The sequence below is a fragment of the Somniosus microcephalus genome, chromosome 5 (assembly GCF_052327205.1).
Source record: "Somniosus microcephalus isolate GS21.2 chromosome 5, FLI_Smic_1.0, whole genome shotgun sequence".
Classification (NCBI taxonomy): domain Eukaryota; kingdom Metazoa; phylum Chordata; class Chondrichthyes; order Squaliformes; family Somniosidae; genus Somniosus; species Somniosus microcephalus.
This window is the reverse complement of record NC_140991.1, coordinates 44,060,513-44,087,203: the sequence shown is the minus strand read 5'-3', so window position 1 is coordinate 44,087,203 and position 26,691 is coordinate 44,060,513. Positions and strand designations below refer to the sequence as shown.

The 26,691-nt window shown below is 42.8% G+C and overlaps 1 protein-coding gene across 5 annotated transcripts in view; it reads left to right on the top strand.

The window, feature by feature from the left end:
• larp4b (La ribonucleoprotein 4B) overlaps positions 1-26,691 on the top strand; it is a 100,089-nt gene that overhangs the window by 28,883 nt on the left and 44,515 nt on the right. For 4 of the 5 annotated variants that reach the window (XM_085987588.1, XM_085987590.1, XM_085987589.1 and 1 more), the window contains 2 exons: positions 8,093-8,226; positions 25,594-25,729. In XM_085987588.1, the coding sequence (XP_085843714.1) occupies positions 8,093-8,226; positions 25,594-25,729 (270 nt within the window). Of the gene's footprint in view, positions 1-8,092; positions 8,227-14,658; positions 18,194-25,593; positions 25,730-26,691 lie in introns of those variants that run through there. The other variant, XM_085987587.1, reaches the window with a different exon arrangement.

Sequence of the window (26,691 nt, the reverse complement as noted above, 5' to 3'; positions counted from 1 at the left end):
TTTTTTCCTAACCCCAAATTGGATAGCATGTATTCTAATAAAATGTCAACAGTCGACTGGTGGATTATGAACATGGCTAGATTTGACTCTTTCATTTTAGATTCTAGCAAATGACTTGCATTTATCCTACATTACAATAGTGACTACACTTCAAAAAGTACTTCATTGGCTGTAAAGCACTTTGGGGCGTCCTGATATCGTGACAGGCGCTATAGAAATGCAAGTCTTTCTTTAGCGCCTTTCACGACCTAAGGACGCCCCAAAACGCTTTACCTCCAATGAAAAACTTTTGAAGTGTAGTCACTGGTGGCACTTTCAACAATGCAGCGCTCCCTCCTTACTGTACTGATGTGTCAGCCTATATTGTGTGCTCAACTCTTGGAGGGGGGCGCTTGAATCTGCTACTTTCTGACTCGAAGGTCCGCACTACCATTGAACCAAGCTTTCTTAGTAGTCCTTTTCTATACCGCTCTTTGGAAAAGGACTACAAAAAGCTTGGCTCAATGGTAGTGCGGACACCTTCCCGTCAGAAGGTAGTGGATTCGAGCTCCCATCCAGGACTTCACGCAATCTAGGCTGATACATCCGTGCAGTAGTGAGGGAGTGCTGCATTGTTAAAAGTACCATCTTTTGGATGAGACCCTCTGCAAGTTGCAACCTAATCACACTAAACTTCAGCATAATTCCCTCAGACTTGTACTCTACTGATTAGGTATCATAGCTCAGCATTCTGTTTGCTTTGCTAATCGTTGCTGCATAATGACTGGATACGGCAAATGTTGAATCATCACTTCCCGATCTTTGTCTCTCCTGCTAGTTCACCATTTATTATGCCCCTCGTTTAATTTTTGCCTCCGATTTCAGTTAAATATTTTGGATTTCATCTGACCTGGTTGAACCCGCTTGCAAATTTTGCCAAGCTTCTTCTGTAGTTGCTTTGTATACCTCAACTCCCCCCTAGCTTAATAGCACCTGTGAATTGAATCAACCTGCATTATTGTTTCAATCCATTCTGTAGAGTAGAAGCAATAAGGGCTCCAGGACTGATTCCTGGGGCACTCCACTCAGTACATCTGTCTAGGCTGCCATGACACTCTCTAAGCCAATTCCTTATTCATCTTTCTGTGGACAGGGTAGTCCGACTTTGGTGTTTTAATACTTCCAAGAAAGTCCTTTTATACTTCCTGTTTTTGGGGAGTTTCTGCAAAGAAGTGTCAAGTTTCTAATATGTGCCTAAGGGAGGAGAGTATACCTCTGGCACGCTCCACAAATCAGGATAACTGCACACCAAGGTGCACATTCAGCCTATTGCCAAACCGACGAGGCTCCCAAGAGGTTCAATATTCTTGTCAAAAAGGGAAAAACCGCAAATGCCAGAAATCTGAAACAGAAACTGAAAACGCTGGAAACACTCGGCAGGTCCGTCCATATCTGTGGAGAGAGCAGACAAGTTAACATTCTAGGTGTAGACCCTTTGTCAGAATGGGAAGAAATTACAGATGAACAGCATTTTAAAAAGGAACACAACGAAGGGGATGAAAAAACACACGTACAGAAATAGAATGACCCCAAGTACTTGTGTTTTCTTCCCCCTCCTGACTCCCAAATGCTCCAACAAGTGTGCAATAGGTGTCTCAGCAATAGTTATGATCTGAAGTTATGAAAGCCAATATTGAGGCCAGAGTAAAGTCCTAATTGGTGACTACTTTGCAAAACTCTTCTGTTCTGTATGCTAATGCAACCTATGAGCTCCTCCACGCTTGCCACTTCAATTCCCTGTACCAATCTGACCTTTCCGTCTCCGGCTTGCTGTTCCAACAAAGTTCCAGGAACATCACCTTCCTTGTGTATTAAGCCCCCTCTGTCAGAACTGACTGCTGGCGGGGTGACCTGCACCCTGTCAACTTACTTTCCTGCTCCTTGGCTCCTTTAAAAAAAAAAGACTTGCATTTATATGGTACCTTTCACGACCTAAGGGCATCCCAAAGTGCTTTACAGCCAACAAAGTGCTTTTTGAAATAACAGAAGACGCTGGAAAAACTCAGGCCAGGCAACACCCGTGGAGAGAGAAACAGAGTCAACGTTTCAGGCCGAAACCCTTCTTCAGAACTGAGGAAAAAAAGGCTGGAAATGAAACAGATTAAAGGCAGTTTGGTGGCTGGGAAATGGGGGAGGGGATGAAAGAGGAGACATTAAGAGATATTCAAGGTGAGATGAGATGGTAATAGGACAGGTAAAGAGACAAACTGGCTCTAGATGAAGTGTGACATGTGCTGGCAGAGTGAAAGGCAGCTGCCATGTGGGAGAGATCTGTTTCATTTCCTGCCTTTTTTCTCCGTTCTGAAGAAGGGTTTCGACCTGAAACCTTGACTTTCTCTCTCCACGGATGTTGCCTGGCCTGCTGAGTTTTTCCAGCGTCTTGTTACTTTGGATTTCCAGCATCCGCAGTATTTTGTTTCGAAGTGCTTTTTGAAGTATGTTCACTGTCACGTAGGAACGCTGTGACTTCCTCCGCTTTTCCAGTTTTTCCTGCTTCTATTTCCACCAGCCTCCCCCCCCCCCCCCCCCCCCCCACTGCAGCTATTCAAGTATTCTCTGTTTTGTGTGTGTCTTTAATTTCTCGTTATGCCTCCTATTGTCTCATGTTAATCACTTGTTATTTACTGGTCACCAGTTTTCCATTTAAGCATTTTAGCAGTCATTCTATTTCTCGTGTGTTTGTTTCCCTCCCCCTCCCCTTTGTTCTGCTTTTTTTAATGTTGCTCTTCTCTAATTCATTGTTGACCTAGGGTCTCGAACATTAACTTACCTGTCTCCACAGATACTGACTGCCCTGCATTTTCTGTTAGTTTTACTTCAATATTGTGCTTAACAAAATTACTTCAAATGACTGATTTCAAGGTGGGAGGGCAGTTTGCTACCCTAATCTCCCTTTTGTGGGCAGAGTCGAGACAAAGCTATTAAAGTATCTTAAAGGATTTTGTCAAGGTAATGTTAGTGCTCTAAATCCTGCACGGCGAATTCAAAAACTGCTGCTTGCTCCCTGATTCTTGTTTGGGGGTGGGGGGGGGAGAAAGTCTTGCTATCCTAGTCTTGCCATTACACCCAGCAGTCTGTGTCTCTATCCTGTTTCTTGGCCGTGCTGCTCGGAGTGGAACTGTCTAATGCATTTTGGAGGCGTGATCTCTGTTGGACATGAAGCCCCTGACAGGGAAACTGATTCCAGCATCTTTATAGAATTTCTTTCTCTGCTCTGTTATCTAGGAGATTGTGATTTCAACTGACCTCTTATAGTCGCATTCTAGGGAGTAGGTTATCATCTACTTTGGCTCTTCCTTAAAATAAATTTACATAATAAATTATATAGTGCTTTTCGTGACATCAGGAGCCCCACAGTACTTTACAGCCAATTAAGTATTTTTGAAGTGTAGGCATGGTAAGGTCGCACTAACAATGAGATAAATGATCAGATAATCTGTTTTAATGGATTTTTAAATTTGTTTTTATGGGATGTGGGCGTCACTGGCAAGGCCAGCATTTATTGCCCATCCCTAATTGCCCTTGAGAAGGTGGTGGTGAGCCGCCTTGAACCGCTGCAGTCCGTGTGGTGAAGGTACTCCCACAGTGCTGTTAGAGAGGGCGTTCCAGGATTTTGACCCAGCTACTATGAAGGATCAGCGATATACTTCTAAGTCAGGATGGTGTGTGACTTGGAGGTGGTGGTGTTCCTATGCGTCTGCTGCCCTTGTCTTTCTAGGTGGAAGAGGTTGCGGGTTTGGGAGATGCTGCCAAAGAAGCCTTGGTGCGTTGCTGCAGTGCATCTTGTAGATGGTACACACTGCAGCCACGGTATGCCGGTGGTGGAGGGAGTGAATGTTTAAGGCGGTGGATGGGGTGCCAATCAAACGGGCTGCTTTGTCTTGGATGGTGTTGAGCTTCTTGAGTTTTCAACATTGGTTGAAAGATAAATGTTGGCCAGGCCACTGGTCCTTGTAGTGCCATGGGATCTTGTGTCCACCTGATAAGGCATCGGTTTACGGTCTCATCCAAAAGGCGGCACCTCCGACAGTGTAGAACTCCTGTTTGTACTGCACTGGAGTGTCATCTTGCCTTATGTACTCTCATCTGGAATGAGGCTTAAACCTGCAACCTTCTGGCTCGGGTGAAATTAACAAATCGCCTCCTTGTGTGCTGTAAAATTCTATGATGCTGCCACTGACCCATATCCTTTGAATGCCAGGAATAAGAGAAAAAGTTAGGTATAATTTGTCATTTGACTTTTACAGCGGTAGAGTAGCAAAATCTCTTGTGGGCAAATTTGTTTCTGCAGTGGTAAAACTGGTAATTTTGTAGCAATTTGTTTTGAGGGAGGATCCATTCATGTCTTGCAGCTTTATAGACTTGTACAAAATGAACATAAGTGCTTAGTATTACTATTGAAAGTGAAGAGGCTTAATGTTTCACTGATTTAAAACCTGTATACTGGCATATGTAATCTAATTTGAATGACGATTGAACATGTAGCACTGACTGCAGCATTGTAGTCCCAATCAACCACACAATTGATTCTCCCCCCCCCCCCCCCCAAACAAACTTGGATGGATATAAATCTAGTCTGCTTGACCAAATGACTTTGGGGTATTGCAACTTCAACAATGGCTGAGTAAGAACCAGTATTGTCATTATCTAATGATTAGGACACTTTCATGCAGTGGGTTTTCAGCAGTAGGGCCATCAGAAATTCACAAGTATGTCTTTCCTTAGAAACTGTGGAATTCTCATCTTTTTGAGGACCTCTTCTGCCACCAATCAGTACTTGCATTTGCAGATGGAGATTCATATTGGCATATGAAGAGTCCTAAATCTATCTTGTCTCAAACATGACTCTTCTCTGGGTTCAGGTGAAGCACTGTTTTTTTGCTTTGTTAAATACAGCCAAAATGTACGGAGATCAAATTGGTAATTCCCCATTGCTTCTTTGTTTAAAGGCAGTATCAGTGGCCATACATAGACAGAATCAATAGCTTGTCATCATAGTCCAGGGGAAAACAGAGTAAATTAACCTGTGTTTTGGTGGTGTTCTGTGGATTAAAGGCTTGCTTCAGATGGAATGTTGAGGTGGGGATAAGGTTTCCCTTGGGGTGAGTGGGATGGGGAAAAAGTCTCTAATTTATTTCCGTGTGGAGATGAATGAAGGAACATTTATCTGCTGCCAACACACCTCTAACAATCTTTGATCTGGCTTCTGCTTTTTTTACAACATTAAGTGGTATATTTTTGTTTTCCACAGCAAGCATCCATCATACTATTTGATGACCTGGAACTGGACTTTTACTCAATTTAGTTATGACCTGTTTCAATCAGGAGCATATTTTTACTGCATTAGGTTGATCTGCATTCAAATTAGGTTCTTGGGGATTCAAAGAGTTGAACAGTAAATGGTTGTTGGGAATGGAAACTGAAGAAAGCAAGCTCTGCCCATTCATCAGCATGCTACTCTGCCATGTCTAATTTTCCTTCTTGCCTGTACATTTATCTTGGCCAGAAACAAATCTTCCACATTAGCTATTAGTGTGTGGTCTTCAAATCATAGAATAGTACAGCGCAGAAGGAGGCCATTCAGCCCATCGAGTCTGCACCGGCTCTTTGGAAGAGCAATCCAGTTAGTCCCGCTCTCCCCATATCCCTGCAATTTTTTCCTCCAAGTATTTATCCAATTCCCTTTCGAAGGCTACTGTTGAATCTGTATCCAGCACCCTAACGGGCAGTACATTCCAAATCCTAACCACTCATTGTGTAAAGTTTTTCCCTATGTCGCCTCTGGTTCTCTTGCCAATCACTTTAAATCTGTGTCCTCCGGTTATTGACCCTTCAGCTGTTGGAAACAGTTCCTCTTTACTCTCTCTGAACCCTTCATGATTTTAAACACCTCTATCAAATCTCCTCTTGGCCTTCTCTGCTCTGAGGAGACAAACCCCAGCTTCTCCAGACTATCCACGCAACTGTAATCCCTCATCTCTGGAACCATTCCAGTAAATCTCTACCGTACCCGCTCCAAAGCCTTCGCATTCTTTCCAAAATGTGGTGCCCAGAATTGGACACACTACTCCAGCTGGGGCCGAACGAGTGTTTTATACAGGTTTAGTATAACTTCCTGGCTTTTGTACTCTGCCTGTATTTATAAAGCCCAGGGTCCTCCATGCTTTATTAACTGCTTTGCTAACCTGTCCTGCCACCTTCAAAGATTTGTGCACAAACACCCCCAAGGTGTCTCTGCTCCCGCTCCCCCTTCAAATTGTAACTTAGCTTGTATTGTCTCTCCTCATTCTTCCTACCAAATAGCATCACTTCACACTTTGCTGCGTTGAATTTCATCTGCCGTGTTCCTGCCCATTCCACCAGCCTGTCGTATGTCCTCTTGAAGTTTATATTATTATCTACCTCATTGTTTTCTACACTTCCAAGTTTTGTGTCAAAAGCAAATTTCAAAATTGTGCCCAGTACTCAATGCTTCCTTTAGGCTGCGCAGCACTCTGGCGGTCCCTCGCAGCTGGCTCACTGGCTTTTAAATGGAAAAACCGCGCATGTGCAGAATTTTGAATGGGCCATGCAGCCTATTAAAGGTGAAAATTAGAGGGAGCATTGCCTGTACCCCCCAAGTCAAAATCATTAATGTATATCAAAACAGCAGTGGTCCTCACTGAACTCTGGGGAACAGCACTGTATACCCCCCTCCAGTCTGAAAAACAATTGTTTTCTATCCCGTAGCCAACTTTGTATCCATGCTGCTACTGCCCCTTCTATCCCATAATCACCTTAGAAATCATAAGGAAAGTAGAAAATGTTTAAGCAACAAATGAAGAGGATTTGCAGCTTGCAACAGAAATTACTGTCATTACCATTTTAACCTTGTGTTTACCCCTGCAAAGTGTTTTCTACCTGTTAATGCACCTGAATTATTGGGTGTGGTGGGAGAAATAACCACAGTTTAAAGTGCACTATTGTAATTGAAGAATTGTTTTCCTGTAGAATTACTTAATGATTGTAAATACATTTTTCTCCACGGCAACTAGGGATGGGCAATAAATGGTAGCCTTGCTAGCGACGCCCATATCTCAATAAAATGTCATGAGTTTACTAGGTAGTTCTTTAAAAATCTATTTCTAGTTATTTGTATCCTCCTTTAGAGGGAACTTTATTCTGCAATTTTCTTAAATTGTCCCAAAGTGTTTTTTAAAATTTTTTTTATGGCTGGTGTGCAGGATCCTGCTAACCTTTTTAGTCCCAAAATTGAAGTAGTTGCTTTGTTCCTCCTTGATCTAAAACTGATCAGAGAGGATTTAGTGGGTGTACTCTTGAGTAGATTCTTCTGTCCTGGGAGTGTGTACTTTACAGATTAGTAGTTTAAAATGGAGCTTATACATGGATTTATGAAGCAGAGGGGCTGTTGAGTATCATCAGGTAGGAGGAAGTGCAGCACCAGAAATGGGAAAATTCCCTTTTAACCATTTGCTTTGTAATGGGGCTGTTTGGCGAATCCTAAATTGTTACAGCATAGCATTTGGCCCATTAAGCCTGTCTGCATCTTTCTCCATGATATGGCCACTCTACTGATCACTCCCCATAACCCTTCATTTTTTTAAAGCGCTACCTGATTCACTTATAAAATAATTTATTATGGACTCTGCTTCAACAATTTGTGGCAGAAAGTTCCACATGCAACACAATTTTTCTCCTGTCTTTATTGATTTTGAATATTTTAAATTTACCACCATGTTGGCATCTTGCTGACCAGTAAAAAAATAATCCATCACTATCTGCCTCACCAAAACCTTTTATAATTTTGAAGACTTCAATCAGGTCACCCCTTAATATTCTGTACCACAGACTAAAGCCCCAAAGTCTCAAGTCTTTATACCAGCAGTTTCTTTTCACTAGTAAAATCACAGTGAATCTGCACTGCCCCATTTCTATTGCTTTTATAGAAATTGGGATATATAAAACGAAATGTCTAAAAATTCAAGATATTAAATCCTGTTTTAAATGTATTTGTAAATTTGTGACAACTGCTCATGTATATTTTGGTTCACAGATTCTTTGCTGACGAGCAAAATTCTCTCTACGGAGCCAGAAAGCAGACGGCTCATGACTTCTGACCAGGACACTAAAGTTGTGGCTGAACCGCAGGTGCAGCAAGTGCAAGAAGTTGTGGACAGTTCCCCTCTGGTAAGTTGCTCCAAAACATATGTTGCTAATTATGCTATTTTAATCACTCTGATCAGCATGGTTCTTTATGATAGAAACTGAAACACCGCTAAATACTGGGAGTGCAGAGCAAGTCCACCAGCGTCTGGACAAAGGTCGGGTTAATGTTTCGGGTTTGAATTTCTTGGGTCAATTATAAATCTCAAGTCTCACTCAAATAACTCTTCCTGATTACAGTAAAAACAAAGTTAAAATTTGCTGGGCTTTTGTCCTGTTAGCAAATGTTTTAATTCAACTAATAACTATTCAAAAAGGTGGTAGAGAGAAAACGGAATTATAGACCGGTAAGCCTGACATCGGTAGTGGGGAAAATGCTAGAATCCATTATAAAGGATTTAATAGCAGAGCACTTGGAAAACAGTGACAGGATCGGACAAAGTCAACATGGATTTACAAAAGGTAAATCGTGCTTGACTAATCTACTGGAATTTTTTGAGGATGTAACTGGTAAAAATAGATCAGGGAGAACCAACGGATGTGGTGTATTTGGACTTTAAGGTCCCGCATAAGAGATTAGCGTGTAAAGTTAAGGCACATGGGATTGGGGGCAAGGTACTGACTTGGGTAGAGAACTGGTTGGCAGACAGGAAGCAGAGTTGGAATAAATGGGTCTTTTTCTGAGTGGCAGGCAGTGACTAGTGGGGTACCGCAGGGATCGGGCCTAGGACCCCAGCTTTCACTGTATATTAATGATCTAGATGAGGGAACTAGATGTAATATCCAAGTTTGCAGACGACACAAAGCTGGGTGGGCGTGTGTGCTGTGAGGAGGATGCCGAGAAACTCCAGTATGATTTGGGCAGATGCAGTATATAAGGTGGATAAATGCGAGGTTATCCACTTTGGTGGCAAAAACAGGAAGGCAGATTATTATCTGAACGGCAATAGATTGGGAAAAGGGGAAGTGCAATGAGACTTGTGTGTCCTTGTGCACCAGTTGCTGAAGGTAAGCATGCAGGTGCAGCAGGCGGTTAAGAAGGCAAATGGTATGTTGGCCTTCGTAGCAAGAGGGTTCGAGTACAGGAACAAGGATGTCTTGCTGCAGTTGTACAGGGCCTAGGTGAGACCACACCTTGAGTATTGTGCAATTTTGGTCACCTTACCTGAGAGAGGATGTTCTTGCCATGGAGGGAGTGCAGCGAAGATTCACCAGACTGATACCTGGGATGGCAAGAATGATGTATGAGGAGAGATTGGGTCGATTAGGCTTATACTCGCTGGAGTTTAGAAGAATGAGAGGGGATCTCATTGAAACTTATAAAATTCTAACAGGACTAGACAGACTAAATGCAGGAAGGATGTTCCTGATGGCCGGGGAGTCCAGAACCAGGGGTCACAGTCTACGGATAAGGGATAAGCCATTTAGGACAGAGATGAGGAATTTCTTCACCCAGAGAGTGGTGAACCTGTGGAATTCTCTACCACAGAAGGCAGTTGAGGCCAATTCATTAAATATATTCAAGAAGGAGTTAGATATATTTAAGGCTAAAGGGATCAAGGGATATGGGGAGAAGGCAGGGACAGGGTACTGAATTTGGATGATCAGCCATGATCTCATTAAATGGTGGAGCGGGCTCAAAGGGCCGAATGGCCTGCTCCTATCTTCTATGTTTCTATAACGTGCTGGTGAAGATAACTATACAGGTGAATAGGAATATTTTTCTTTGCATTTTTGACCCAGTATCTGTCAGTGAGCATTCTGGCCTGGCATGCAGTGGGTTAGATGGAAGGTGAAGCTTGTACATTATGTGCCACAATCAGGAGTTCATTGCACCTTAGAGTGCATCAAAACAAAAGCAATTTCTCGGACTAGTTATCCTTGAGGTTCTGCTTGGCCAATTAGTGATGAATAGTTGTTGCACTTGTGCTGTAGGCTTGGCATCTCGAAATGCAGCTTTTGTGAAAAAGGCCATGTTGGAAAGTTACCTAGAAAAGGATGGGTGGTGCAGTGAGTTAGAACACTGGATCCTTCACCTTCAGGGCCTGGATTTAAATCCAGCCAAAATTAATGGCACAACTGTCTGAAACTAGGGCCCTCATCAGCTGCCAGAAGCCACTGCCATTTGTTCCTGCTGGATTTAAATTCTGCTTTTGATGGTGCAATGTCTGTTATAACTGCTTCCTGCAAATCAACAGTTACAACAGTGGCTACACTCAAAGTACTTCACTGGCTGTAAAGCACTGAGACGTCCAGTGGTTGTGAAAGGCGCTATATAAATGCAAGTCTTTTTCTCACTGCAAATCGCATCTTTTCTATTCCAAAGAACATTCCAACGTGGTCATCTTCAGGGAAAAAAAATAATATTTCGGATGAAATGTTTGCCCTCTCCGGTAGCGGTAAAAGATCCCAAGGCACTATTTCGAAGAAAAGCAGGGGGTTATCCCCAGTGTCCTGGCCAACGTTTATCCCTCAACCAACGCCACTAAAACAGATTATCTGGTCATTATAACATTGCTGTTTGTGGGCTCTTGCTGTGCACAAATTGGTTGCCGCGTTTCCAACATTGCAATAGTGACTACACTTCAATTGGCGGTAAAGCGCTTTGGAGCATCCTGAGATTGCGAAAGGTGCTATATAAATGCAATTTTTTTTCTTGATATATTTATGCCCTGGATGCTAGCAGATTGATCCATTTTCATTGTAACTGCAATTACAAGTATAGATAGAATGTCTACCTGCTAGAGTCTTGAACTTGCACTTGTATAAAAACTTTCATGTGCTTGGAATGCCTCAGGCTTCATAGCCAAGGACTCCTATTTGAAGTTTAGCCACTGTTATGTAAGCAAATGTGGCAGCCAATTTGTGTACACTGACTTCTAAAATGGCAATGAGCAAAATGACCGTTGATTCGTTTTGATTTGTGTTGGTTGTGGGATAAATGTTGGCCAAGACATAGAACTCCCGTGCTCTTTGAATACTGCCAAAGGGTGTTTTACGCCCACCTAGAACAAACAGGTGGGTCTTCAATGTAATGACTCCTCCGAAAGACTGCAATACAGCACAACAGCACCCCCTCAGTGCCTGGAATGAGCTTGAACATATGACTGCCTGACTCGGGTGAGAGCTCTGCCATTGAGCTAAGCTGATGCTTGGTTCAAATACTAATGCATCCTCTATGCATACCTCGGGGGGGGGGGGGGGGGGGGGAAGAGAGGAGAAGGAAGGAAGGAAGAGAGAATGTTACGACATACACAGTGCCACGCACTGTCTCCTACTCCTGGGTAGGATAAAGCTCAGAACCTGTACCACTCTACCAGAGTTTCTGACCTAAAACTAAGTGAAAATTATTTAACACTAGCACTTCCCCCTCTCCTGCAAACCCCCCAAAAATACACCTGTAGACATTGAAGGCTTTTATCTGTTATTCCCTGTTTTCCCAAAAGCTGTTTTTGTTTGATCAGTAATCTCTATATATTGTGCGAGTTATTTGTTCAATTAAATTGCCTCTACTTCCAGCCACGGTTTTAATCCTAGTATGTACTAGGACTATACATGTAGACATTCTAGGTTGTAGTGCAGGACCACAGGAAATCCTTCAATTAGATTCTTTATATTAAGTTTAAAAAAAGCTTTTCAGATTGCTATGTAATTGGAGGTATAGGCCTCACTCACTTCATCTGTTGCCTATATTTGGATGTCAAACGTTGCATGAATAGCTTGTATATCCGATTTTTCGTTAATGGTGCAATATTTTCATTCAGTGAGTTGAAAACTTACCAGTTAGCCAACAGCTGTGACCTGAAAATAAGCTCAAGAATGTAAACTGGCAACCATTGCACCTACTAGGGCAACAAGAGTGGCATTTGCCGCAGGAGCCAACTTCAAATTCCATAAAGCAACTTGCTTAAAAACAAGCAAGACTTGCATTTATATAGCACCTTTCACTGCCTCAGGATCTAATGGTGTACTTTTGAAGTGTAATCGCTGTTGTAATGTAAGCAACACGCCAGCTAATTTATGCACAGCAAGATCCCACAAACAGCAGTGTGATAATGACCAGATAATCAGTTTTGTTTAGTACAGGAAACTTTGTGCTATCCGGCACCGACGGGACTGAGCTGTTGCCGTCCCATCAAAACTGCCAGACAAACCAGCGCTAATGTTGAAACATACGGAGATTTTGAGCTCCGTATCTGGCAACAAACCCTGCTTCTAAACAGTCGGCCGTACCTTGCAAGCGTCTCTGTAGCTTAGCAACCGCTTCAGTGAGACCTTGCAGAGCCTGACTGGTGGGGGGAAAAAAAGCAACGAAAAGAAAAAAAACCTTACGAAACGGCTCCTGATTTTTGCCGGTGGCTCGAGCATTCCGGACAGTTACCCTCTGGATAAACCAAAGTTTCCTGTAATGTTGATTTGAGGGATAAATATTGGCCAGGACACTGGGAATAACGCCCATACTCTTCGAAATCAGAGAATCGTAAACCAGAGAATCACCTGCAACGGCTTCTCTTCCTGCTCCTGCATCGTTACCTCTGATGTCCCCCAAGGATCGATCCTTTGCCCCCTCCTATTTCTCATCTTCATGCTGCCCCTTGGTGACATCATCTGAAAACAGTGTTTTCACATGTACGCTGACGAAACCCAGCTCTAACTCACTACCTCTTCTCTCAACCTCTCCACGGTGCCTAAATTGTCAGACTGCTTGTCCGACATCCAGTTCTGGATCAGCAAAACTTTTCTCCAATTAAATATTGGGAAGACAGAAGCAATTTTTTTTGACCCCGCTGCAAAATCTGTTCCCTAGCCACTGACTCCATCCCTCCCCCTAATGTCTGTCTGAGGCTGAACCACACTGTTTGCGACCTTGGTGTCATATTTGACCCTGAAATGAGCTTCTGACCACACATCTGCAGCATAACAAAGACTGCCTACTTCCACTTCCGTTACATCGCCTGTCTCCGCCCCTGCCTCAGCTCATCCACCGCTGAAACCCTCATCCATGCCTTTGTTACCTCTAGACTTGACTATTCCAATGCACCCGTGGCCAACCTCCCACATTCTACCCTACGTAAACTTGAGGTCATCCAAAACTTGGCTGCTCGTGTTCTAACTCGCACGAAGTCCCATTTGCGCATTTCCCCTGTGCTCGCCAACCTACATTGGCTCCCGGTTAAGCAGTGCCTCGATTTCAAAATTCTCATCTTTGTTTTCAAATCTCTCCATGGCCTCGCCCCTTCCTATCTCTGTAATCTCCTCCAGCCCCACAACCCCCAAGATATCTGTGCTCCTCTAATTCTGCCCTCTTGAGGATCCCTGATTATAATTGCTCAACCTTTGGTGGCCGTGCTTTCTGTTGCCTAGGCCCTAAGCTCTGGAGTTCCCTGCCTAAACCTCTCCGCCTCGCTACCTCTTTCCTCCTTTAAGACGCTTCTTAAAACCTGCCTCTTTGACCAAGCTTTTGGTCATCTGCCCTAATTTATCCATATGTGGCTCGGCGTCAAATTTTGTCTTAAAATACTCCTGTGCAGCGCCGTGGGATGTTTTACTACGTTAGCGGCGCTTGTATAAATACAAGTTGTTTTAATAGTGGCCATGGGATCTTTTACGTCCACCTGAGAGCAGATGGGGCCTCGGTTTAACATCTCATCCGAAAGCTGACACCTCCCACAGTGCAGCACTCCCTCAGTACCGCACTGGAGTGTCAGCCTAGATTTTTGTTCTCAAGTCTCTGGAATGGGACTTGACCCCAAAACCTTCTGACTGGGGCGAGAGTGCTACCCACTGAGCTGCAGCTGACACTGAAGTAGAAAAATATACAACATTTGTGTTGTAAAGTTCAAATATTTGTTGTCTGTACTATCTTTTAGGAACAATAAATATTTTGAATTACACTAGAATACCATGCTGTGATGCTGAAATTTGAGTGGAGAGGTTTTAAGGTGCAATGGCCGATCTTCATAATTAAGTTCCAGAAATGTTGTTGAGTATATTCAAGACAGATCCATAGATTTTTGTATACTAAGGGAGCCAAGGGATATGGGGATAGTACGGAACGTGGAGTTGCAGTAGATCAGCCATGATCTTGAAGGCTTGAAGGGCCAAATGGCTGACTCCTGCTCCCATTTCTTATGTTCTTATCCACTAATGGCAGAAATTCTAACCGGTTACTACCCAGCAACTCTGAACAGCCAAAATTAAAATCTGGAATCCCAGTATTATGCTGCTTTAAGATTGTAATTAGTTGCTGAATGCAGGCTTAATGAGGAATACAGGTTTATTGTAAATCAGAAAACCCCTCCATTGCAAAACCTGATGGCATAAAGTGGAAATTTGATACGGTGTTATTAATTTAGGAATAAGTTAACCAGGCTGTGCTGTAAAGATTTGACTGGCAGTAGCACATGAATTTTTAACAGCGTCAAAGGTGCTATTTTTGGTACGTGGGTGTTGGCTAGCCTCTGCTCCAGTTGGAAGTTTGTTTCAGAGCACTGAGCTTTAGCAGCGTGCCGGTTTGTTGTAGTAACTGCGAAGCATGGGTTGTTGCTTCAGTAAAGAGAGAAGTCCTTTGCTGGCCAACAATGTCACCGAAAAAACAAGTTTGTTAAGGAATGTAAGAAGTGAAACAGATACTGAAAACTGGATCCAGAACCCAGGGTCAATACTTAAAGAAGTGACTGAAAATGGGGACTTGGATGAACAGGCTCACGAATATGGCACGCTGAAGCGTGCACAAATTGTGAATGCAAGTGTGGATACTAACCAAGGATGGTTGAAGAACAGCAGGCACGTAATCTGGTTCTTGCTAACAAAGAAACCCTTCTACCATAGTCAAATGTGCCTGCAGCAAGCTGCAAATCTTAGAAGGAAAGCTAGTGACGACTTCCTGACAGATGATCCTTCATTGTCAAATGCACAAACAAGGAGTCTGTGGGAGACGATTGGTCTATCAAGGAAAAAAATCTTGGATGTTAAAGGAAAGGAAGATCTGGAAAGAAAACGCCAAAAGTCAGGGAGTCCTGTTAAAATGGCTGAAAACTCTGTTCGGAGGCAGAGAACTGAAAATGTTACTGAAGGTGCGCCGTTTCTATTAGACTGTAATCATCCAGAGGACAAGATTGTGCTCTCGCACCCCAAGGAAGAGGCTTCCTTAAATGGCACAAATTTGACAAGTTGCCAGATGACTTTTGAGAATTCCCACTCTCAACAGCAAGAACTTAAGTGTCACTCACTCGTGGCAGAGGTTTATGCTAAAAATAGCAAGACTGATGGAGTTCAATGTATTACAACACAGCATAATATACAAGAACATTTCTTGGATACCAGTAACGTGTCTGCTGAAATCTATATTCAATCTCGAACCAATGATTTTTATAGTATCTGTACAATAGATCTGGAGGATGTAGACAATGATGACGGGGCACCTGTTTTCCCTCATCAAATTGCTTCAGATCTATACTGTTCAGCTGTTGCAGCTGATAGAAAGCAAAGCCTAACATGGTCTGTTGATACTGCTGGGGAGTTTTCAAGACACTGTCCTTTAAGTAGAGCAGCTGTGTCTGAGCAGCAGGAAGTAGTTCAAGTCGCACCAGCGATGACCGTAGAAGTAGACATTGTGAAGCAGCATGGTTTTTCCACTGAAGTATACCCTGATGAGGCACAAGCTGCTATATTCCTGCTGCCAGAATCAAATGCAGCACTTTTATCTGCAGAAATGACCAAAGATGAGGCAGAAAGTCTCGATACTCATCCTAAATGTGGAAAGAAACACAGCCTTGTAAAATCTTCACTTTCTGAGAACTTGACTGAGGTAAATGACTTCATTAGTTCAGACACTTGTGCTTCAAAATATGCAAATATTTACAACCATGCCAAATGCTACCATCTGTGTGCAGCAAAGCAGATAGAGACAGAGTCCCCCGCAAAACATTGCACTCATTTTGAAGGTACAGGAATTAATGAATATCAACAATGCAAGCTCAATATGTTGGAATCCAAAAGTATGATGTATCCAAACACAGCTGTGCAGCAGCTTGATGGGGTAAGAAATGGCCAAAATATTATCTCCGACTCCTCTGTAATCAGGCAAGCCGTGCTGCCAAAGTTAAATTATTTATGGCCTGTTAATTCTTCAGTAGAAAAAATACCTAATTCTAACTCTGAATCAATGTCAGACTGTTGTCTTGAAGGTGAGCTAATTCTTAGCCATCTAGTTAGTGTGCCATCTAATTTGCTGGAAACAGAGTTTACCAATCAGAAGAGTGAGACTGACAAACTGCAACAAGATCAAGCTACTAAGTTAAGTCATGTAAATGTGTTTGTGGAACCTCTGGAAGATAAATACTTGGATGTAAAGTCCTTATCTGTACCTTCTGTTGAAAAACCACTTGAGCATATGAAAGCTGAAGGGAATAGTTTGAAATCCAGTTCTTGTGCCAAGTTAGATGATGTAGCTTATATCAGTAATTCTACCATTGAGGAGCAGATACTTAATCAAAGAAGCAGAGGTGACCAAAGTGGTAAACTTTCATCAGTGTGCATTGATGACATTTTGCAAGCTGACCTCAAATTGAGGGTGCCCTATGTCTCTGAAGAAACTATATTGGAAAATTCAAGACTTCACCTTTCAGCTGAACACGACGCAGTTGTTGAAATGTATGATGATACATGTCTGTCTGAGCCATTTAACATTGGCTGCAGTGCCAGTGTTGCTTTAACAGAGTTGGATGAAATCAGAAGTATTTTGCCTACTAATGATGATATCTGGGATTCTGTTCAGAAAGGACCAGCTACAGAAACAAATATGAAAAACCAACAGGAAAAAGGTGAGACAAGGTATAGTGAACAAAACCAAGATTCTGCTGCTTTTTTAGCAGTCAATACTGAAGTAAGCAGTGAAATGGATTTTGCCACCCATAATTTCTCTGATACTGTAGAAAACAATGCAGACATCTGCCTAAAACAATATACCAACAGTCTGAAAGATGAAGAAAGTTTATTGAATGGAATAACTGAACAGATCCTTCAGATTCAAAATAATCTTTCTGCACATAGGCAAATTTCATCAGCTCCAAATGCAGCACTTGGAGGTTCAGAGACTCTGCAAAATATCCATCCACAGATCGAGAACAGAACTAGCTTTGTAAATGGGCATCTCTCAGAATGTTGTAATGAAAAGACTGATGAAGACTTGAAACAAACATTTGATGCTGACTGGATTACAAATGAGTACTACAATCCCGTTTTGTGCTGGGTGCAAAATGAAGTTCCGCAAGTCATGTTCGGCACGAGCTGTAAAACCACACCGTTATTGGATAAGTCTGTGAAGAGTCCACCCACCTTTGAAATTGAAACAAAGGAGGGGAAGTGTTCACAAGCTAATGCCCCAGCACTAGAAAAGAGTGTTCCTTTTACTAGTGCTTCAACAGATGCGGAGGCTGTTAAATTATACACATCAACAGAATCATGTGAAATGACTGTTCACAGTCTTGTAGATCCTAGTCAGATAGATCGATATGCATCAACTCCTTCATATGAAATACCTCATGTCATAGCTGGAATCTTCAGCAGTGGTGATGAAAAAGAGAAAAGCTCATCTGATGTGCTGTGCAGAAGCAATGAGAGATGTGTGGATGTGATGGCAGTCATTTTGAGAGAGTCTGAAGATGAACCTAAAGTAGATCACAATTTAGAACATGACGTCTGGCCACCATGGACTATCAATCCAGAAATTGACGCAATGTTTGAAGATGTAGCTGAGAATATATTTTCTGAACAGCTGAAGATAAATGTAGACAGCCGTATGGGTTACTTATGGAACACCAACTTCTCTGGAATTATCAAAGAGATCGGACCACAACAAAATGATATAGTCCAGTCGGTTGCATCAAAGAATGTTGCCCCCAAAAGCCTTACTGGGATGTATCCATACCGGCTTTCTGTGTCCGAAACCATTGATTCTTGGAGTTGGCTCAACAGATGTGACCAGACTGTGAGTATCTTTCAAATGACACCGATTTAATCCCACCTTTTGGCTCTGTTAAAAGTGTAACTTTTGTACATGTCAGCAAATTTGCCATTTAAATTTTTTTTGGAGTCACGTATGGGCCAGATGAGGCAGCTTTCATGGCTATTTTTCTGGTGCCTGCCCCTGGATTTATTTAATTCAAAAGTGGGATTTGAACTTGTGACCTCTGGGTTGGTAGTCCATACCATAACCACACTGCGCTCATACCCTACAAATTAAACATAGCTCATTCAGTTTATGTTCAGAAGCAATGAGGATGGTATTTCGTCTTCCATCTTAAACACTGTCTTAAACTTCATTGTCATTTCCTTTCAATGAAACAACAATCCAACATTCTCATTAAAATTCTTCAACTTTGATATTTTTTAGGAGTGAACAGCATTTATTTATGAAAGTGTGGCAGAGCCACTGAGGGACTTTGAGCAACTGTACATCATTCCCTTTAACCAGGTTTGACTCCAACCTAAGCCTGTACCAGTCTGTTAGTGATTTCTGTGTTTGTACATACTGTTTGCATGCACGGGGCGCGTTCCTTTGAGACTGCGGTAAAGCGCGGGTAAACGCGATGACGACATGCCGCTAATCATGTGACCACCCAAGCGCGGGAGAAACGTCATGACGCCATCCACGGGACCGCCCTGGCAGTCCTCGTGGAGCCTCCGACCAGCAAAGACCTGTTTTCGTGGTTCTCCTGTATCGATCTCGACAAACTGCTTAAACTCGTTAGTTCTGCATTAAAACTTGTTTGTTTGATCGCCTGAGTCGACCTCAGTTCTTAGATAGGAATTTGGCAATTCCTACAAAACATTTAAATTTTGGACTTTTTCTTTAATTGAAATCTCCCAGAGATGTCGGGGAACATAAAGCTCTAATGAGAGGGAGGAACTGAATGAAATCCATATTTGTAGGGAAATGGTGTTAAGGAAATTGACGGGATTGAAGGCCGATAAATCCCCCAGGGCCTGATAATCTACATCCTAGGGTACTTAAGGAAGTGGCCCCTAGAAATAGTAGATGCATTGCTGGTCATCTTCCAAAATTCTATAGACTCTGGAACAGTTCCCATGGATTGGAGGGTAGCTAATGTAACCCCACTATTTAAAAAAGGTGGTAGAGAAAAAGCAGGGAATTTTCGACTGGTAAGCCTGACATCGGTAGTGGGGAAAATGCTAGAGTCCATTATAAAAGATGTAATAGCAGATTTGGATTTGGACAGGTTGGGTGATTGGGCAGATGCAGTATAATGTGGATAAATGCGAGGTTCTCCACTTTGGTGGCAAAAACAGGAAGGCAGATTATTATCTGAGTGGCAATAGATTGGGCGAAGGGGGAGTGCAACGAGACCTGGGTGTCCTTGCGCTTCAGTCGCTGAAGGTAAGCATGCAGGTGCAGCAGGCGGTTAAGAAGGCAAATGGTATGCTGGCCTTCATAGCGAGAGGATTCAAGTAGAGGAACATGGATGTGTTGCTGCAGTTGTACAGGGCCTTGGTGAGACCACACCTTGCGTATTATGTGCAGTTTTGGTTGCCTTATCTGAGGAAGGATGTTCTTGCCATGGAGAGAGTGCAGCGAAGATTCACCAGACTGATACCTGGGATGGCAGGAATGACTTATGAGGAGAGATTGGGTCAATTGGGCTTATATTCGCTAGAGTTTCGAAGAATGAGAGGGGATCTCATTGAAACATATACAATTCTAACAGGACTAGACAGACTAGATGCCGGAAGGGCGTTCGCGATGGCGGGGGAGTCCAGAACCAGGGGTCACAGTCTGGAGATAAGGGGTAAGCCATTTAGGACAGGGATGAGGAATTTTTTCACCCAGAGAGCGGTGTACCTGTGGAATTCTCTACAACAGAAGACAGTTGTGGCCAGTTCATTAAATATATTCACGAAGGAGGGAGTTGGATATATTTCTTAAGGCTAAGGGGATCAAGGGATATGGGGAGAAGGCAGGGACAGGGTACTGAATTTGGATGATCAGCCATGATCGCATTGAATGGCGGAGCAGGCTCAAGGGGCCGAATGGCCTACTCCTCCTATCTTCTATGTTTCTATGAAATGATCTACTTTGTATACAGTGGCATTTTAAATTTAAGTATTTCCTGTGCATAAAAAAAACTTTAATGAAGAATGCACACTCAAAAGCCAACTAGTGTTTTCTGTTTACAGATACATACTGACACCTGTGTATTTCCATGTTTTCTGTTTCAGAATTCAAGCATTTACAGTTTCCTTTTTTGTATTTTTATATTTTTAAAATCAGTTCGCTATTTTTTCCATATTCCTCCTTCAGTCTCAAAGCGCAGCCAACTTTTTGGAAAAACCTTGTTTTAGATTTTTGGCTCTAAACTTCTCGAGTTGGAGTTGAGACTTCATCACTGCCATTTTATTTGCTTTCTCAGACTTGGATTTCACCACTAGTTTGTACGGAGTCTATTGATGTTGGTTAGTGAAGCATTGAATTGCTGAACTTGGCCTTCATGTTCAGGGACTAGGGAAGGCAAAGAAAACTGTCCAAGATTTCCACTTGCAACAATGGAGTCAGCGCATATTAGCACCTTCTGCTCCAACTCATTAAATTGAATCCTCAAAACTGTTCTTGCCATTTTGTGCAGTTCCAGCATATATTATACATACAGGAAACTTTGGTTTATCCGGAGGTTATATGTCCGGAATACTCGACCTAACGGCAAAAATCAGGAGCCATTTTCTATTTTTTTTTTAGTTCTCGTTGCTTTCTTTTTCCCAGTCAAGCACTGCAAGGCCTGTAGCTATAGCAACCGCTTCAGCTACAGACACTTGCAGCTGCAGCCGACTGTTTTGAAGCTGTTGCTAAGCAACAGGGTTTGTTGATTCACACGGAGCTTCTCGGTTCTGTATGTTTAAACATTAACTCTGGTATGTCCGGCACTTTTGATGCTACGGCACCAGCTCGGTCCAGTCAGTGCCGGATATCAAAGTTTCCTGTAATTGCATTGATTCTTGAATCCTCAACCTAAATTTGGTCCTCGGCTTCACATTATCCTTCATCTGTTCCTTTTAGAAACCTTGGTTGCAAGCTGGAGGATTTTCTTCATTTTCCTGCCCAACCTCTCATTTTCTGACCTCGTTTCTTCTGCTCGTTTGCCAATTTTTAACAGTTTCAGATTCTCTGGCCCTGATTATCTCGTCACCTTGGGTGCCTGTTTTGGGGGTCTCGATATTCGCTGGATATGGTGATGCTGCTCACCGATGCAAGTAGCCTGAGTGTTTTGCCAATATCTCATTATACCATGGCGTGTAACAATAGGATTTGTCGGGATCTACCTGGATATAGTGCATTTTGCATGTGCACCCATGTGCACTTTGAAGGCAGATTGAGAAACACTTGGTGAGCTGAGGCCAGATACGAATCATTAAGCTACTTTATTTCACAGACAGCAAGGGAGCAAACTGCAGACGCCTGTTTAAAACCTGTCTAACCATGCTTCCTTTTCTCTGTTCTTAGCCAGCGGAAGGACTGACACTGATGTCCCCTTTAATGATTTGGCTACCCCTCTCTTTCTCCTCCAACGTTGTTGTTTTAAGATATATGCGGATTCTAGCTTTGCTTGTCTTTTCATAACCGTCTCGCTTGTGGCATAATCCGAGTAACTGGAGTGCCATCAAATACATAGAAGGCAGTTCAAAAAAATTCCCTGCAAGTGCAGGTAGATGAAGCCATAAAGGCCCAGCAGCATTTTGGGATTCATAATTAGGGGCATAGAGTAAAAGGGTGAAGATGTAATGATAAACCTGTACAAAACATCGGTGAGGTCACAGTAGTGTGCAAGTTTGGACACTCCATTACAGAAAGGACATGAAAGCTGTACAGCGTAGATTCACCAGGATGATGCCAGGGATGACAAATTATAGTTAGGAGGAGAGACTTGAGATACTGAGACTATTTCCACTGCAACAGAGAAAGCCAAGATATTTGTCAGATTGTTTAAAATTATGAAGGGCTTTATGGGATGAATTTGGAAAGACCACGTCCCTTTGGGATTCAGTCATGAGGGGTCATCAAATTTAAAGTTGGCACTTAGTGAGAAATGTATTTACGTTGTGGGTTGCTGGAGCATGGAATATTTTACCACAGGGAGTGGTTGAGGCCAAGACCATTGCATCTTTTAGGGAACATTGGATAAATGTTTGAATCAGGAAAAAGGAGCAGGGCAGAGATTAGTTTTGGAATGCACCAGCAAAGCGTGTAAAGTATAATGAGGTATTTATAAATCAACTTGCAATGATATAGTGACTCGAGTCGAAGAATACAAGGAGGGGAGGAAGAGCTGAGCAGTGATGGATATGGTTCGAGATTTTGAAGACTGAGCTAAGTTTTCATGAGCTGTGAAGGAAGGTGACGAGGTTTTATCAACATTCCCCCAGAAGTGCAGTAGTTGTGTTTGACAAGTTGGTCTCCAATAATGGAGCAGGAGATGGGAATATAGGAACCAGTGTAGGCCATTCAGCTCCTCCAGCCTGTTCCATTCAATTGGATCACAGCTGACCTGCACCATTATTTTAAATAGCTTGATTAGATCGCCCCCTCAACCGTCTAAACCCGAGGGAATACAAGCCAAGTTCATGCAATCTATCTTCATAATTCAACCGTTTAAGCCCTGGTATCATTCTGATGAATCTGCGCAGTACCCCTTCCAAGGCCGATATATATTTCCAGAGCTTTTGTTTCCAAAACTGAATGCAGTACTCCAGTGTAGTGGTGGGTAAGCTGAGCAAACCAGGACAGTGCAGAATAATAGAAAAATGTCCAAAGTTTGTTTAAAAAAAAAAAAAAAATGTAAATAAAGTGGATAAGGTGCTGAACTGCTATCTTAAATCATTGGTACTTATGAGCATTATGCTGATCCAAATAATTTTTGCTAAAGTCTTCACAAATGCACCATTGCTTTCTTGCGAGTGCATGGGCACAGTGGAACAGGGTATGGAGATTCAGGCCTCATATGACATTGAAAATTATTGTCCATCAGAGTTCTTGGTGGGGATCTCAGCCCTTGTGCTTTAGCTAGGTCTTTCGGTCTTCCGTCCTGCTGTTACTGATCCTTATGGTTTCTGTGCTTGGTGAACTTGAGGTTTTGCTCATGTCGTGCATATTGTGTCTTATCGGGCACTGCCCAAAAACAAGTCTGGAACTTTAATATTTCTGGCTGTGCAAAAGTTCTGCTTTCTGTTGTGAATGGACTATCCTTAAATTTGTGTGTGACATTTTTGTGTGTGATGCTTCTGTCGCTATAGCGGATAACAAAAAATGCTTGGACATTGCAACTTCAATTTGTCAGCACATGTAATGTGTAGAATTGCTCAAGGCTATAGGTTAATTGTGACTTCAGAATTTAGTTACAGGTACATGTATTTTCTACTAATAATAGCAAATCATTTGTTTTGGCTGAAAAATTTAGGAATGACTGGGTGTTGCTGTATACTTGCATTCCGAACTGGGGCAGGAGGAGCTTAGCTGAGCCTGAAATGAACATGTACCAAGTGCAGGATAAAATAAGCAATCCTAAGTGCACAGAAATGGGAAGAAAGTTGACGAGTGGCCAGTCTCTAAAGAATTTGGAATTAAACTATTGACAAGACATACAGGCTAGATGTGAGAATATTTCAATTAATCTGAACAGTGTTAGCTGCCCCCTGCCGTGGTTGGTTTTGGGGGGGGGGGCGGGTAAACAGGGACTATTACTTTCCTCCCCTCACCAAGCTCCTTCACTTATTTGCCCTCAAACTCCCAATTCTCACTCCTGGCCCTCCACTCGTCACAACCACCTTTGCCCTCGTCTCCATTTGCTGTTTCCCATACCTACTATTGTTACCTCTGCACCCTAGGATTGTAGATCTGGTGTGCAACTAGTTTTGTTATCCCCCACCAGACCTGGGTTGACCGTGTCGAGCATTACTGTTGCGCCCCACCCATTTGAAAGTAAAAGATGACCATTTTTTCCCTCTACATGATTTGATCACCTTCACATACCCCCTTGCCCCACCTCTCCGCCCTCACTCAGTGCAAGGTGCAGTACATTTCTTTGCATCCAAGATTTGAAGCTCTGCTGCCACCTTTACTCCCCTGGCCACACCTGAGTGTTTCTTGGAATGGAGAAGAGTTGGAAGTGGTGTACTCGGGTTATTGCTGGGTCTGTGTGAGAGACTTGGGCATAGGGAGTGTTACATAGAATTACTTGAACTTTAACCCTAACCCATTCAGCCCATGCTGGTGTTTATGCTCCACATGAGCCTCCTCCCACCTTGCTTCATCTCAACCTATCAACATATCGTATTCCTTTCTCCCCATCTACTTACCTAACATCCCCATTAAAGGCATCTATGCTACTCGTCTCAACCACTCTGATAGCAAGTTGCACATTTACACCACTCTTGAGTAAATAAGTTTCTTCTGAATTCCTTATTGGATTTATTAGTGACTATTATTCGTGCTATTTTGGATGCTCCATTGTAGAAAACAATATCAAGCCTTGAATAGATTACAGTGGGGTTATCTAGGATAATACCAGGGAGAAGAAATGGAAGTTAAGAGAAGAGACTTGAGATATTGGGACTATTTCCACCGAAGTGGAGAAAGCTAAGAGCAGATTTAAGAGCTTTTGGAAACGGAAGGGTTTTGATGGGAAAGACTTCCCTCTAGTTGGAGAGTCGGTGATGAGTATCAGCGAGAAGAGAAGTTCGAAAAAAGTTCTTCACACAAGTTTATTAGAGCATGGAATGCTTTGCATCAAATTTTGTCTCCTCTTCCCTTAAAACATGCATTGGTCTCTGCTTGAAACATTCCTTGGGCAGAGGGAAATACAGGCAAAGAGCAGTGCAGTGGGATTAGATTTGGATCACACTAGCAGAGAGCTGGCCTGGAAAGAATGGGACACTTGGCCTTATCTGCTGTAAACCTCTGGTTTATTGGCAGACCTTTAAGGTGCCTCAGCCCTACCCGGTGGAGCTCCGTCCATAAATTCTCTGCCCCCCCCCCCCCCTCTTCTGAACCTATTTCTTCAACCAAACCTTTGGTCATATCTCCCACTAAGGCTTGGTGTCTGTTGCTTGCTTTCCTGTGAAGTGCTTTGCAGCACTTATTTCTGCTTTAAGGTACCAATATAAATGCAAGCTGTGGTGTCCAGTTAAAATATTTTAATATTGTCAAATGAGTACTATAACATTGTTTTGTGCACAATTTTATAGTTACAACACTTGCTCTAAGATTGCAGATTTAGTGTTCACTGTTTCTGGAACAGACTTTAACCCTGAAAATGCTTTATTTAAAAAACAAGTAATCTGCATAGCAGTCTTTAAGTGCAACATTTTTTTTTGCTTTGGTAGGAGTCGGCCAAGGTTTCAGAGCTGAATCCTAATGCCAAAGTATGGGCAAATCACGTGCTAAATCTGGATGCTGCTGCGAGCAATGCCTGTGAACCTTGGGAAGAACAATTGGGGGCTCCTGATACTTGCCCAGAAGGTATGGAATTCTTAATTTATTTTTTATTCCAAAAGAATTCTCTTTCAAAGCTATATACTAACATGGCCAGCTGGTATCTTTAGAAATAACCCAAAAAATTAACCTCTGATTTGTCACGCTGCTTGTCAGACATCCTGCATTAGATGAGCAGAAATTTCCTCCCAACTAAATACTGGGAATACCAAAGGCTCTGTCTTTGGTCCCTGCCTCAAACTCCATTCCCTAGCTACCAGCTCTATCTTTCCCCCTGGCCACTGATTGCGAACAGTCCGGTTCAGCCTCAATCAAGCATGGCGTACTATTTGACCCTGAGATGAGCTTCTGACCCCAGATCTGCTCCATCACTGAGACCACCTACTTCCACCTCCGTTACCACCCCTCTTCTCTTCCTCCACCCCCCCCCCCGCCTCAGCACACTTGCTGCTGAAACCCTCATCTATATCATTGTTACCGCTAAACGTGGCTATTCTAATGCTCTCCTGACAAGCCTCCCACCTTACACTCTGTAAACATGAGCTCTTCCAAAACTCTGCTGCCCGTATCCTAACTAGCATTAAGTCTCATTCACCCATCGCCCATGCGCTCACTAGCCAACATTAGCTCCCAGTCCGGCAACGCCTTGATTTTACAATTCTCATTGTTTACAAATTCCTCCATGGGCCTTGCTGTAATCTCCAGCCCTACAACCCTTTGAGATCTCTACGCTCCTCCAATTCTGGCCTCTTGTGAATCGCCGATTTTCTTCACTCCACCATTGGCGGCCTTGCTTGCAGCTGCCCAGGCCCTAAGCTCTGGAATTCCCTTCGTAAACCCCTTTGCTTCTGCCTCCTTTAAGAAGCTCCTTAAAACCTACCTCTTTGACAAAGCTTTTGGTCACCTGTCCTAATCTCTGTGGCCTGGTGTAAAAAAAATTTGATAAATCACGTGCCTTGGGACGTTTTACTACATTAAAGGTGCTATAT